This window comes from Octodon degus, unplaced genomic scaffold (genome assembly GCF_000260255.1).
Source record: "Octodon degus isolate 3935 unplaced genomic scaffold, OctDeg1.0 scaffold00154, whole genome shotgun sequence".
Classification (NCBI taxonomy): domain Eukaryota; kingdom Metazoa; phylum Chordata; class Mammalia; order Rodentia; family Octodontidae; genus Octodon; species Octodon degus.
In genome coordinates this window covers 3350439-3362777 of record NW_004524730.1, presented here as the reverse complement: position 1 = coordinate 3362777, position 12339 = coordinate 3350439, and the positions used below count along the sequence as shown (strand labels likewise).

General features: G+C 47.5%; 1 protein-coding gene across 1 annotated transcript in view; it reads left to right on the top strand.

Annotated features, from left to right (window-relative positions):
• The window catches only part of Zfat (zinc finger and AT-hook domain containing), a 279413-nt gene that overhangs the window by 88860 nt on the left and 178214 nt on the right, over window positions 1–12339 (top strand). The window contains exons 4-7 of the mRNA XM_012517210.2: window positions 3538–3723; window positions 4156–4306; window positions 9446–10899; window positions 11713–11945. Of these exons, the coding sequence (XP_012372664.2) occupies window positions 3538–3723; window positions 4156–4306; window positions 9446–10899; window positions 11713–11945 (2024 nt within the window). The remainder of the gene's footprint in view (window positions 1–3537; window positions 3724–4155; window positions 4307–9445; window positions 10900–11712; window positions 11946–12339) is intronic.

The following is a 12339-nucleotide window of genomic DNA, read 5'->3' as shown; positions in this document are numbered from 1 at the left end:
TAAAAAAATAAAAACAATGCCAAATTTCACTAAACAAAATGATAAGAATTCAGCTATAGTTGTTATATTGTATAATGTTGTCTTCAAATTAGTTGTTCAAATTACCAGCCTACAAAATTGATTAAAAAATTAATGTCCGGTCTCTTCTCTATCCAAACCACTCCTAGTCTTTTGACTTTTAAAAAAAAAGTATCAGTTATTTAATTAGGTTCTTAGTAAGAAATTTAGAACACTAATTTATGAGGATAAATTCCATTTGTCAAAGCAAAAACAGATCGCAGGTAGACCTGGAGCTAAGGAACAGCTTTGATTTTTGCTAAAATGTGTGAGTCCACCACTTTGTGATTCACCTTGTGCTGCTCTGAAGTCGGATAGCTCTCTTTCTCAGTGTTGAAGATCTCGCCCTCCTGGTGTCTGTCTGGGTTTCTGCAGCTTCTTCTTCTTGAAGTAAGCATCAGTGAGGTGTTTGGGGATTCTCACCTTGCTGATGTCAATTTTTTTAGGGAATGACAAATTTCTGGTGTGTTCTTAATCGTGAACATGATTAAGGCTAAGAGGCCCAGTCACAAGTAGCAAGCCACTGGCCAGCTGCCTCAGGAAGACCACTCTCTTGCCTCTGTGACGCCTGGTGAGGATGATCGAGATGGTGCCAGGAGTGATGCTAGCTCGAAGTTTCCTCACATGCTGACTGAAGGGTTTCTTGTTGTGGCTCAAGAGCTTTCGGGCACATCTTCAGTAGGGTAGTATCTAGGCATTTTTTGAAGCTTAATCACCCGGGTACCTCCATTCTTGTCCTCACCGACTGGTTTTGTGATTGTAGCAAGAACTTTCTCCTTCTTTTTCTTCTCAAACTTTGATTTAGCAGCTGTGTACTTTCCCTTGTACATAGCCTTTCTGGACTACATAGCAGATTGGAGAATCTGCCAACTCTTCTAGCCAGGACAGGATTTCGGCTGCAGTGGGGCTGCCCCTTCCTGGACTTTTTTTGCCTTCTTCACCTTACCCTTTTACCAGTACCACTGACAGAAGCCTTCTTGGCTTCACGTTTCTTTCTTTAGTGTCTGGCTTCCCAGTTTTTTCACCTGCCATCTTGCAAGATGGGAAAGACAGTCTTGACTGTTTTAACCTGACCTGGCTTCAGACCGCCTACTCCTACTTGCTGTCCTCATGGCTCAGTGTGGCAGTGCACAGTGACACTGGGTGCCCATGGCAAAGTCTAGGTCCTGCTCATCGCCCACAGAGCATGGGGTCTCTTCTGTTAGTCCTTGCTATGGGTGTGTGTGCTTGTTTGTGTTTGTTGATGCACACTGTAACCAGGTTATGGTAAGCTATACTTTGCAGGTCCTTTTTTATGTGAACTTATCTATTCCTGTCATAGCATCCACATATTGAGTTGTATCTTGTGGCGAGTTCTGTTATAAAGTGAAACACCATTTTCAAAGCAAAAAAATTCCATAAGATGTTGGCGCTAGCCCTTTATAGCATTTAAAATATTCTGCTCTAGTTATTTATGCACACACGTGCATCACCCAACATGGAGGCTGCAAAATCACTTCTGTGACTCAGCCAATTTGTAGGTCTTTGTAAATGTTTTTATTATCGCTACTAAAAAAATAAAGTACAGTAAAACAAAAACTGCTGTGAAGAATGATGCGTGCCAAGCCTCCCAGCATGCAGGCACTGGCAGCAGCTTTGATACAGTGCTCTAAGGTGTGGCTTCCCAGGAGTCCCATGTTTTCCAGGGATGGACGTAAGTGCTGGTCTTCGACATTGGGTTTTGGAGGGCACTGAAGAGTTCTGTCTGCTTTGTGATCCCATCCACTCATTTTTCTCTTAAGTTTGATGTTAGAAGTCTATTAAACATTTCCCTAAGACCGCGTGTATTGCGTCTGCTATTTCTACTTGGAGGACCTGCACATCTGGATTTTGCAGCAAGCATCAGAAGCTTTCACTTATAGGAACAAAACCTGAGAATGCTTGTTCTGGCCACTCTGCCTCGTTAGCCAGGCTTTTCCTTGCCTCACACTGAGAGAGCGTTTCCTTACCCAGCACTCCTTCCTGAGAAGTCCTTCCTTTCTGCAGGTTTGTGCATTGCCCATGTTCCTAATTCACCTCCTTGATAACCACATCTCTCGGGTCTTTCCAAGCCCCTCCTCATGCCTGCCTGTTGGCCCACCTGTCCTGCACCTGTGCTTGCAGCCCACCCTTGTGCTGGATGAGGTTATGTGGAATCGCTCTCTGTGCCCTTGTCATGTGTCCTGACCAAGGACTCTTAAGTGCCTTATATTACATTATATGGTTGTGGGTCTAAGAGAAAACCCCCTTCTCCACCCTCAACAGGGTGCTCCTTTTTCCTCACTGCCAGTGATTGAAGCTTTCCTGACCGCACAGGTTAATGCCATATTTCCCACGTCCAGGTCACTGTTGTTCTGTCTCTGGCTGATAGATTTGTACTGTACTGTGTGTGAGTACTTTTCTGAGCCCTTCCAGATAATTCTTCCCAATGATGGCACAGATTTAAAACTTGGATTCAGTCCAGCTGTTCCCAGGCTGAGATGGCTTCAGTGTGTGGTGTTCCAGGGGCTCAAATGGGAATCTGTGGCTCCCAGTGTGTGCCACAAAGGATTTGCTTGGCTTGCCCATTGTTTAACAAAATTCTAGATTAGAGTCTGCCTTGAAAAATAAGATTTCAGGCAAAAATGTCTAGCTTTCCTTTGAGCCATTAGAAGATGTAACGATCTCACCATGTGGCAGAGAGGTCCTTGGCGGGAGCCAGGCCTGTGCTCTCACTTGAGCCCGTGACACAGCTTTGCTTCCTCATGCAACTTTACTGGACTCCAGCATGGGAGTTTCACCTCCTGGCACTCATCAAAGGACATTCCATGCTTTTCATGGACACTGAGACCTTTTAGAATCCGACTAACATAGCTTAACATAGCTGTTTTCCATAAAACATTTCTGAACTCACAGGTAGACCTTGCCCTCCCTGTCTGTGTCTTCTTGCATCACGAAGTGCAAACAGCTCTCAATTGTACCTCTTTGTCTGTATGTCTGTCACTCCCACTGGACAGCAGGGCGCTAAAGGGCAGGGCATGGCCTTACCACTGTTTATGTCTTCCGTGGTTGGCACAGGGAAGGCACCTGATAAGGGTAAGTGGGGTAAGTGACAGGTTTCTTTTTGGGCTGTGAATCTTGGGAGCCTTGAATTTTCCTGCAGTATTATTTATTAATGATCTTGAAATCTTCTCAGCTTCATGAAAATACGAGTAGGGACTATGTCTGTTTTATCCATCAGTGCATTCCTCATGCCTCGGGGGGATGAGTAGGTCACCAGGAATACACACTGCATTGAGTGAATGAAGAGCTAGGGATGGGGCCCCAGGTGATGCAGTGGGACTGTGTGGCGCTATGGGCCAAGGGGAGAAAAAGAGAGATCCACTTCGCTTACTGCCGCCATCCCTAAAGACTTCAGCTTGCTCTCCAACTGTGACCCTGATCTGGAAAGGTAGTTTATACATCTTGGTGTTTGCTCCCTAGGTAATGATTCAGACCTTGAACTAGAAAAGAAGTATAAGGAAGACGATCGAGAAAAGGCCCCCAAAAGACCTCGGTCCCAGAAAACAGAGAAAGTCCAGAAGATCTCAGGAAAGGAGGCGAGGCAACTCTCTGGAGTGAAGAAACCCATCATCAGCGTGGTTTTAACAGCTCACGAAGCCATTCCAGGTAATCACAGTGCTGAGCATAGCTGTTCCCAGGACAGTTAGATGCGGTGGTCTGATTTCGAGTCCAGGCCTGAAGCTGTGCTATCTGTCTGTCTGTCTGTCTGTCTGTCTGTCTGTCTGTCTGTGCATGTATGTGTTTAAGTAGTCAAGTGAAATTGTACCTCAAGGGATGATTTAAACATATTACTTAGAAAATTTAACCTTTGCCCTTCAGACACACACACACACACACACACACACACACACACGCACGCACACACATGCACACACACTCACACACTCACATGTGTTGCGTATGTCAGCTGGAGGAAAACTGACATTTTGCCTGGGAATCCGTGATAAGGCGCTGCCCTCCAGAGAACCCTGGTTCTGCCAGGTCGGCGTGGTGCCGCCAGTGCTGGGCAGTAAGCAGTGCATCTGCCCTCAACCTCAGGGGCTACCAAGATTATTCCCGTGGAGGCTGGGCCGCCAGAAGCAGGAGCGGCCAGTCCTGAGACTGCTGCAGCTGACCTGGTGCCGCGGAGGGGATACCAGGAGTACGCCATCCAGCAGACGCCGTACGAGCAGCCCATGAAGTCAAGCAGGTAAGTCGTGCTCATGTGTGTGACGGCAGGCAGAGGCTGAGCACGAGTGGAGTGATTGGTGTTGCCTGTCGTTGTGGAAAGGTTTTTCCTAGATGGGAGGAAGGACGAAGAAATGGCAGTCGCTGTGTTTCCCTGCGTTTCTAGGAGAGGGCACGTGAGCTGCTCTTGAGCCCGGCATGAGCCGGAGCACCCAGCCAACCTGGTGGGGCTCTAAACTCTTCCTCCCCAGTGCACCTCAGCGAGTCCAGCCCTGTTGTGTCGGGGGGCTGACGTGACCAAGAGCCTAACCCAGCTCCTGCCCAGTGAAACTCGTGCTGGGTTTTTTTTCCCCCCCAATTTTTATTTTTATTAGTATCCGCTTCTAGTACGTGTTGATTCCGTGCGTGGTGGATGGTTGGTGCCTGCACAGAGCACGTCCTCATTCTTCACCCCCGCCTGCCGTGCTCCTCCTCTCTCACCCACCTCTTGGTCTACTCTGTGTTTGTAAAGGGTCTGGGTCCCTGTCTCCTGTTACTGATCTTTGGATCTGCTCTTTGTTGATGCTTCGTGTTTCTCATATAAGAGAAAGCGCATGGTAGTCAGTTTGTGCGCAGACTTCCTTCACTTAACATGGTGCACCTCAAGGTGCCCCCACTTTCCTGCAGATGAGTCAAGCGTAGTCTTCTCTGCCCATTCATCTGTTGGTGAATATAGACAAAGGACACCCTCTTTCCGTTGACACATCATTGTCCTCGGACCATCTAGTGAATTAGTGCAAAATTGAACAACAGAATCTTAGCTTAATGAGAATAAATGGTGAGTTATATGCATAGTCTCTGGCTCATGTTGTACTTATGAAATGATATTATTATATCATGTGATTTGTTTCATTAATTTGTAGCCTCATCCCTCTATTCGTGTAAATGTGAACAACTGAATTTATAAATAAAGTTATAAAATATTTATTCTTTTGATGGATGTGTGAAAGAATTAAATTTCATGATCATTCTTGGTCTCACCTCAGGTTGATTTGTAGACCTTAACTAATTATCTTCATAAATTTAAGGTCTGTTGGGGAGGGAGTCAGCTAAATGCAATCTAGTTATAGGTAAATATACCCAGAATTTAATTAACAGATTCAAGCTGTCTATCCCTGTTGTCATGCATTCTGTTAATATTATGTAAATTATAAAATAGTAAACAAAGACTTTAATTTTTTTTTTTACCTGATAATTTGCTTTGTAAAATATAGATTAAAACTTTTAGGGGATACTATTATTTTCTTCCTATAACGAGTATGACACAGACTTACATAGAAAATTTGGGAAGTCCAAAAAGCTGAGCAAAAATGTAATTTGTAATCTCATTGCCCAAGATTGTTAACAGTTCTAATGTCTTTCCTCCCAGGCTTTTTCCTCCAATGCATTCATCTTCTAACACTGAGTTTGTATTTTATGTGTTATTGTGTCTTTAAAACTTAGTCACATTATACTTCCTTTTTTATTTAATAATGTCTTCACTTCCTGGGGACACATTACAGCTTCATGGAGACAATTTTGGACATAGAAGCTTATCTGTTGTTAATGGTTAGAGGCTGCCTCTTGTCCTTAGAAGAACAAGGGTCTTGGAGCCTGGTCTCCCTCCCAGGCTCCCGGGCCTGCACGCTCCTTCTGCTCCTCTGTGCTGCAGGCAGCTGGGCCTCTTTCTCCCTTCCTTGATCCTGCCCTGCAGGTGCCTGCTCCCATTCCTCTGGGATGGTTCTCCTCCTGCTCACCTAGTTAGCTCTTGCTCATTTTTTGTTTTCTGCTCAGATGTCCTGTGCTCAGGGAGGCCTTTTCTGACCTGTAGCCGGGTCAGACTGTTCTGAGCTGGCCTCCTGAAGTGTCTTGCCTTCCCATAGGCAGCTGATGGGCCTTATCTGCTGGTTTTTACAGTTAGCAGGGGGGACTCCAGTGCGAAGCGTTCCGTTTGCTTTTGTTCCCTGGTGCCTGGAACCGTTTTCGGAATGAATAAACAAATAAGAAAATAAATGAACGAAGCAGTTTCCTGTGTTGAGATGCTTCAGCAGCTTGTCATTCCTCACTGTTGTGAAAAATGGGCCTCGGACACCTTCCTCTAGTTTTGTATTCTTTCTTTAAGGTAAAGTCAAGAGGTAGGACAGGTGGATTAAGGCATCTAGCCTTTTACGTTTTCCCTGATTTCTTTATGCAGTGCAGACATGTGAGGCCCTCTACTGAACAAGAAGCAAGGGAGTGAAATAATATAGTCCGAATGGTGCAGCTGCTGCAGCTATGTGCCTCGGTGCAGAATCCTGCGGCTGCTGCTTCAGCTGCAGGCTGGCCTCGTGGTCCTCCGCCAGAAGCAGGGCACTCGCGGTCATCAGCTGTTTTCCTAATAATTTAAAAACTCTGAGCAAAAGATTCTCCTAAGACCATGTAGATCTTGGATTAGAGGAGCAAATACCATGATTTGTTTATTTCATTAGCACTATGAATACAGGCCTTCTTCCTTCAGTGATCTTGCCAGGCACGTACTCATTCTACTGAACTATCTCCCCAGCCAGCCTTCAGTGATCTTTATACCAATAAAGTCTGTCACCTTTTGGTTATCTTTGTCATTTGGGAAAGATCCAAATTCCTTGGGCTTAGCGCGCAGGCCTAGTAGTAACTTCTAAATTTGAAAATTTTAATTATGTCATGTGAGTTGTACCCTCTGGTGTTTGTGGACTGTGATCTATTTAAATGTTTTTAATTTAAAAACAAAGCAGCCTGTGTTGATCAAATGTAGATGTACAGATAATTTTGTAAATACAGACTTTCCAGTTGTAGGCGGTACAGCTTAGTGGCCCAATTAATAGAACTATAGGGTTATTAATATGTCCCAGGTCCTTCTTGGATAACCTGAGCACAGTATCCAGGAGGAGCAGTTGCAGCCAGAGGGGAGCCTCACTTAGCTCTTTGATCTCTGCCAGTTTCAGTCTCTGATGCATGCTGAAGTCCTTGAGGGGTTGTCAGTGATGTTTTTCCAAAATCAGACTCCGCCATTGCAAGTGCAGTGGAAGCCCCATCTGGGAGCCTTCTCCACGCGCATGGTCATGGTAAGGGCAGGCTGCTGCGCACTGGTGCTTTTTTTTTGTCTTTTAGGGAAGGGCCTACAGGGTGTTCAGGGTCCCACTGCTAGATCGAACTCATAGTGATTCTCCTGTTTCTAGCCTCCCAAGAGCTGGGATGACGGGCGTGTGCCACCACGCCAAGTCTCAATTGCTGTCTCAGCATGCCCTGGGGGCGGGGTGGCACTACACACCTGGGGATCGAACTCCCCTCCCTCCCCTATGCCTGCTTGCAGGCACTTTAACACACTGGTGCTTTCAGGCAGTACACAGGATGAGGATGAATGAGTGGGACCCCAGGGAGCCTGCCAGGGCTCAGGTCACTCACCAGTCGTAGGATGATTGGCAGACGTGCACTTTCCCCATCTGTATAATATGTATGCTGGTGGATCAAGATTAAAGAGTTGATGTAGTTTGTAGTAAAATAATAATTGTTAGCTATCATTGCTATTATTACTGCCTCTTTTGCATATAGAATACATATTGCCACATTGAAAAAGACAAGATAGGTCTTACTTTAACTTGGTTTTTACCATCCAGCAGAAAAGTGTAACCATGAGGTATAAAAAATAATGTCATATTAATATGCTGAGCTGTAAAAGGTTCAAGTCAACAACTTCTGACCTTTGCCAGTTGTGCTGACAACTTACTACTATTATGGGCTATTAGACTATACTGGGTTATTTTGCTGAATTCAAGCACCTACAGTCGTTGGACTGGCATCAAGTGTGAAAAAGTCCTTTAAATACTTCTCCAAATAAAGCTTCTCTAACTGCAGTGGAACACCCATCTGTGACAAAACAGAACAAAAGAGGGGGCTACAATTAAAGAACCATTTTGTTGTGGAAAAAAAATATATGATTTATTGCCATTAATCTCCTCCCGCCCCCGGTGGGCTGAGCTGGCCACACACACACATACTGAGACCCTGTACCAAATACATTAAAAAAAAAAAAAAAAAAAAGAAAAGGCCAGGTTTCATGAGGCAGACCATGTTTTTACTTTTTAATCACATGCAAAAATGTATCACAGTGTCTGCAGCACATTGCAGTTTATTTCAGTGGCGTACGAGGCTACTGAATGGCAGCGCAATTTCCCCACGTGAGCTCTGCGCCCGCCCGCTGTGACGCAGCAAGAGGAAGGCGTCATGAGCTCTGCTGCGGACAGAGCTGTGGGACAGGGCAGGGCCCACGTCGGCCGGCCGCGGCTTCCTCAGCTGTGCTGTCCCCTGGGCCAGCAGTTGTCTTCACAGCGGCAGCCCTGGCCAGGCTTGCAGGTACCGCTGGCTGAGTGCTCACTCTGTCCCGTGCTTGTCACAGGCAAGTAGGTACATCCTCACTAGAAGAGGAGAGGCAGAGCTCCGCCAGCAAACTCCACTGGAGTTTCTGTCCCAAACTCACATAGTTCTTTTCTCCTGGGAAGAAGTAGGTATGTACAGAGAGGCCACAGATACTGCACTATGGGACGGAGGGCCAGCCTACAGTTGGTCGAATGAGTAGCCCAGCCTGGACTGTCAAATCTGGTGAACTGTCTGATACTGTATTTAGTCTTGTAGAGACTCAGTTTGTTCTGTTAAGACTAGTCCTTTATAAAATGTCCCAAAGTACATACAGATCCACTAGGAGCATGCCTGGTGTGTGTGTGTGTGTGTGTGTGTGTGTGTGTGTGTGTGTGTATCCCTCGTCCCTTCTCCTCTTATGCTTTTTTCCTCACTCTTTGAGTCTCAGCCTGGATAGTCTTTAGCAGATCTTCCCAGTTGCCTTCACCTTGGCTTGAAGTCTCTGCTTTTGCCCTGCATGCGCTTCTCTCCCACTTACCGTGCTGCAGTGCAACACTGCTGCCTCACTTTTTCTCCCCTGGGCTGAGAAGGACCAGCACTCTGTTTCTCTTTTGTCTGTGCCTGGCTCTTACCATTCTTCCGGTTCTGCTTGTTGAGCGAATGCACACTGTATTTATCCTCTGCCTCATTTAATCCTGAGCTTAGCCTTTGCTGTTTGGGTCATTGAGAAAGTTCAGGGCCTCCAGCAGTAACTGCTGTCGTCTTTCTCTAGGCTAGGTCCCACCCAACTGAAAATCTTCACTTGCGAGTACTGCAACAAGGTCTTCAAATTCAAGCACTCTCTGCAGGCGCACCTGCGGATCCACACCAATGAGAAGCCGTATAAGTGCGCCCAGTGCAGCTATGCCAGCGCCATCAAGGCCAACCTCAACGTGCACCTGCGCAAGCACACTGGCGAGAAGTTCGCCTGCGACTACTGCTCTTTCACCTGCCTGAGCAAAGGCCACCTCAAGGTGCACATTGAGCGGGTGCACAAGAAGATCAAACAGCACTGCCGCTTTTGCAAGAAGAAGTATTCCGATGTCAAGAACCTCATCAAGCACATCCGAGATACTCATGACCCACAGGACAAGAAGGTCAAGGAGGCCCTGGATGAGCTCCGCCTTATGACAAGGGAGGGAAAGCGACAGCTGCTCTACGACTGTCACATCTGCGAGCGCAAATTTAAGAATGAGCTGGACCGGGACCGCCACATGCTGGTCCATGGTGACAAGTGGCCCTATGCTTGTGAGCTCTGTGGCCATGGGGCCACCAAGTACCAAGCGCTGGAGTTGCACGTGAGGAAGCACCCCTTCGTGTACGTGTGTGCCGTTTGCCTCAAGAAGTTTGTCAGCTCCATCAGGTTGCGCTCCCACATCAAGGAGGTGCATGGAACAGCCCAGGAGGCGCTGATCTTCACCAGTTCCATCAACCAGAGCTTCTGCCTCCTGGAGCCAGGAGGCGACATCCAGCAAGAAGCCCTGGGAGACCAGCTGCAGCTGGTGGAAGAAGAGTTTGTTTGCCATGCGGTAGATGCACTTAAAGTGGAGGCCGGTCCTGAAGGTGCTCGTTGTGAAGAGGACCAGAAGGAGCTGGACGTCCCTGTGGAGCTGCCTGCCCCCGAAGTGCCCTTGGCCAGCCCCCAGGCTGAAGGTGAGGCCCTGATGCCCTGCGAGCTGGAGACCACTGTGGTCTCAGCAGACCTGCACTCTCTTGCTGTGGTTTCTGATGATTTTTTATTAAAAAACGATACCTCCTCCACTGAGGCTCGTGCTGGTGCCGAGAAGAACTTGCACACTCAGCATGGAGGCTCAGCCCAGACTCAGGGTGAAGAAATCATGCTGCTCCTGTCCAAGACCAAAAGTGCTGGGTCCAGCCCAGTGGCTCAGAGTGCAAAGGGCCCCTCAAGTGAAGGCCAGGAAGTGACTGCCCTCCCAGCCCATGAAGCTGATCCCAGCAGATGTCTCAGGCCAAGCCCAGCTGAGGCCTCAGAGCTTCTTCCTCTGGTGGCCAATGAGGGGGACACTGATGTGCACCAGCCCGACTCTTGTAAACCTGCCTCCGAGCACCAGCCTGGTAGCACTGCATTCATGAAGGTGCTGGACAGTTTGCAGAAGAAGCAGATGAACACTGGCCTGCGCGAGAGGATCCGGAAGGTTTATGGAGACCTGGAGTGTGAATACTGTGGTAAGGAAAGGCTGCACTGGCATGCCTCTGAGTGGAGCTCTCCTTTCCGGCAGCCCTGTCCATTCCCGTCACGTTGTGGTCACCTGGGGTTTGATTGGAACTTATGTCTCTGTGCAAAGAACACCTCCTAAATGAGCCACTCTCCTCCATGGTAGATAGGAATGGGTGACCCTGTGTCACAGGCAGCAGTGTGAGTCTGTGTGGAGCCAGCCGGCATGCCTGCAGGCCATGCTGGCATGGCCAGGTGTGCGTGCTGAGGGTTGCCACAGCCTCGCCCAGCTTCTTACCAGGAAGAGTCTTGCTTCTGGCATGTGACAAATATGAAGTCGCGCTTTAAGTTGTGGCTGTGTTCTAGGTAAGCAGAGAGGGTATGGAAGCGGCTGCAGCTTTGGCAGGGAGGCCCCGAGCCGTACCCCTCCCACTCACAGTGAGAGCGCAGCCCCCGGTCTCCCAGGGCGCGGGTGCTGCAGGGTGTGGGAAGGCTGAGCTGGACCTGGTGTCCCGGAGGGCAGGAGGATGTGGAGACTTGGCTCTGTGCATGTGCAGTGTGGTGTTTGGCACCGTGATCAGTCCTCAGTGAAGGCCTCTGCCCCGGTCTAGCCCTCACATCTTGCCAAAGATGGTAGCACCCTTAGTGTTTGCAACTTGCCACCTTTGGAAAGTGATGTTCAGACAGACTTGTGGTGGAAAGTGTAAAGGGCGACCTGGACAAGCACGTGAGGGAGATAAAGTAGTTTAAAAAGATAGCAATTTAAAAATTCGAATTTAGTATAAAAGAAAATTCCTTGTTCTCATGTGAAAATATTTTTTTAGGCAAACTTTTTTGGTACCAAGTGCACTTTGACATGCATGTCCGCACCCACACCCGAGAACATCTGTATTATTGCTCCCAGTGTCATTACTCTTCCATCACCAAAAACTGCCTTAAACGCCATGTAATTCAGAAACACAGTAACATCTTGCTGAAGTGTCCCACTGACGGCTGTGACTACTCGACTCCAGATAAATATAAGCTACAGGCACATCTTAAAGTTCATACAGAGCTGGTAAGTAGCAAGCCCGAGCGGCAGCCCTGTGTCCCCTGGGTGCTCGTTGCTTTCTCAGATTTACGTGCATGGAACTGTCCTGCTCCAGGTCATCTGTGTGTGAACAGCCAGTCCCGAGAACACAGAGGGCCTCTCCCTGCACTCCGCTCCGCTGTACAGAAGGCTCTGTCCTGAGTGCCTCTTCCAGTGAGAGTCTCTACTGTATTAAGAGAGAGGGAGAGAGAGAGAGAGAGAGAGAGAGAGAGAGATTAAACAAATTAATGTGTGCAGTTTGTTAGCATCTGAGAAAGCCTACTATAGAAGGAAGATCTACAAAATAGAAATAAAGCAAAGATTTCTTAGATGACATCTTAAAAGAATTATTAACAGGGATGATGATAATAATAGATGGTAC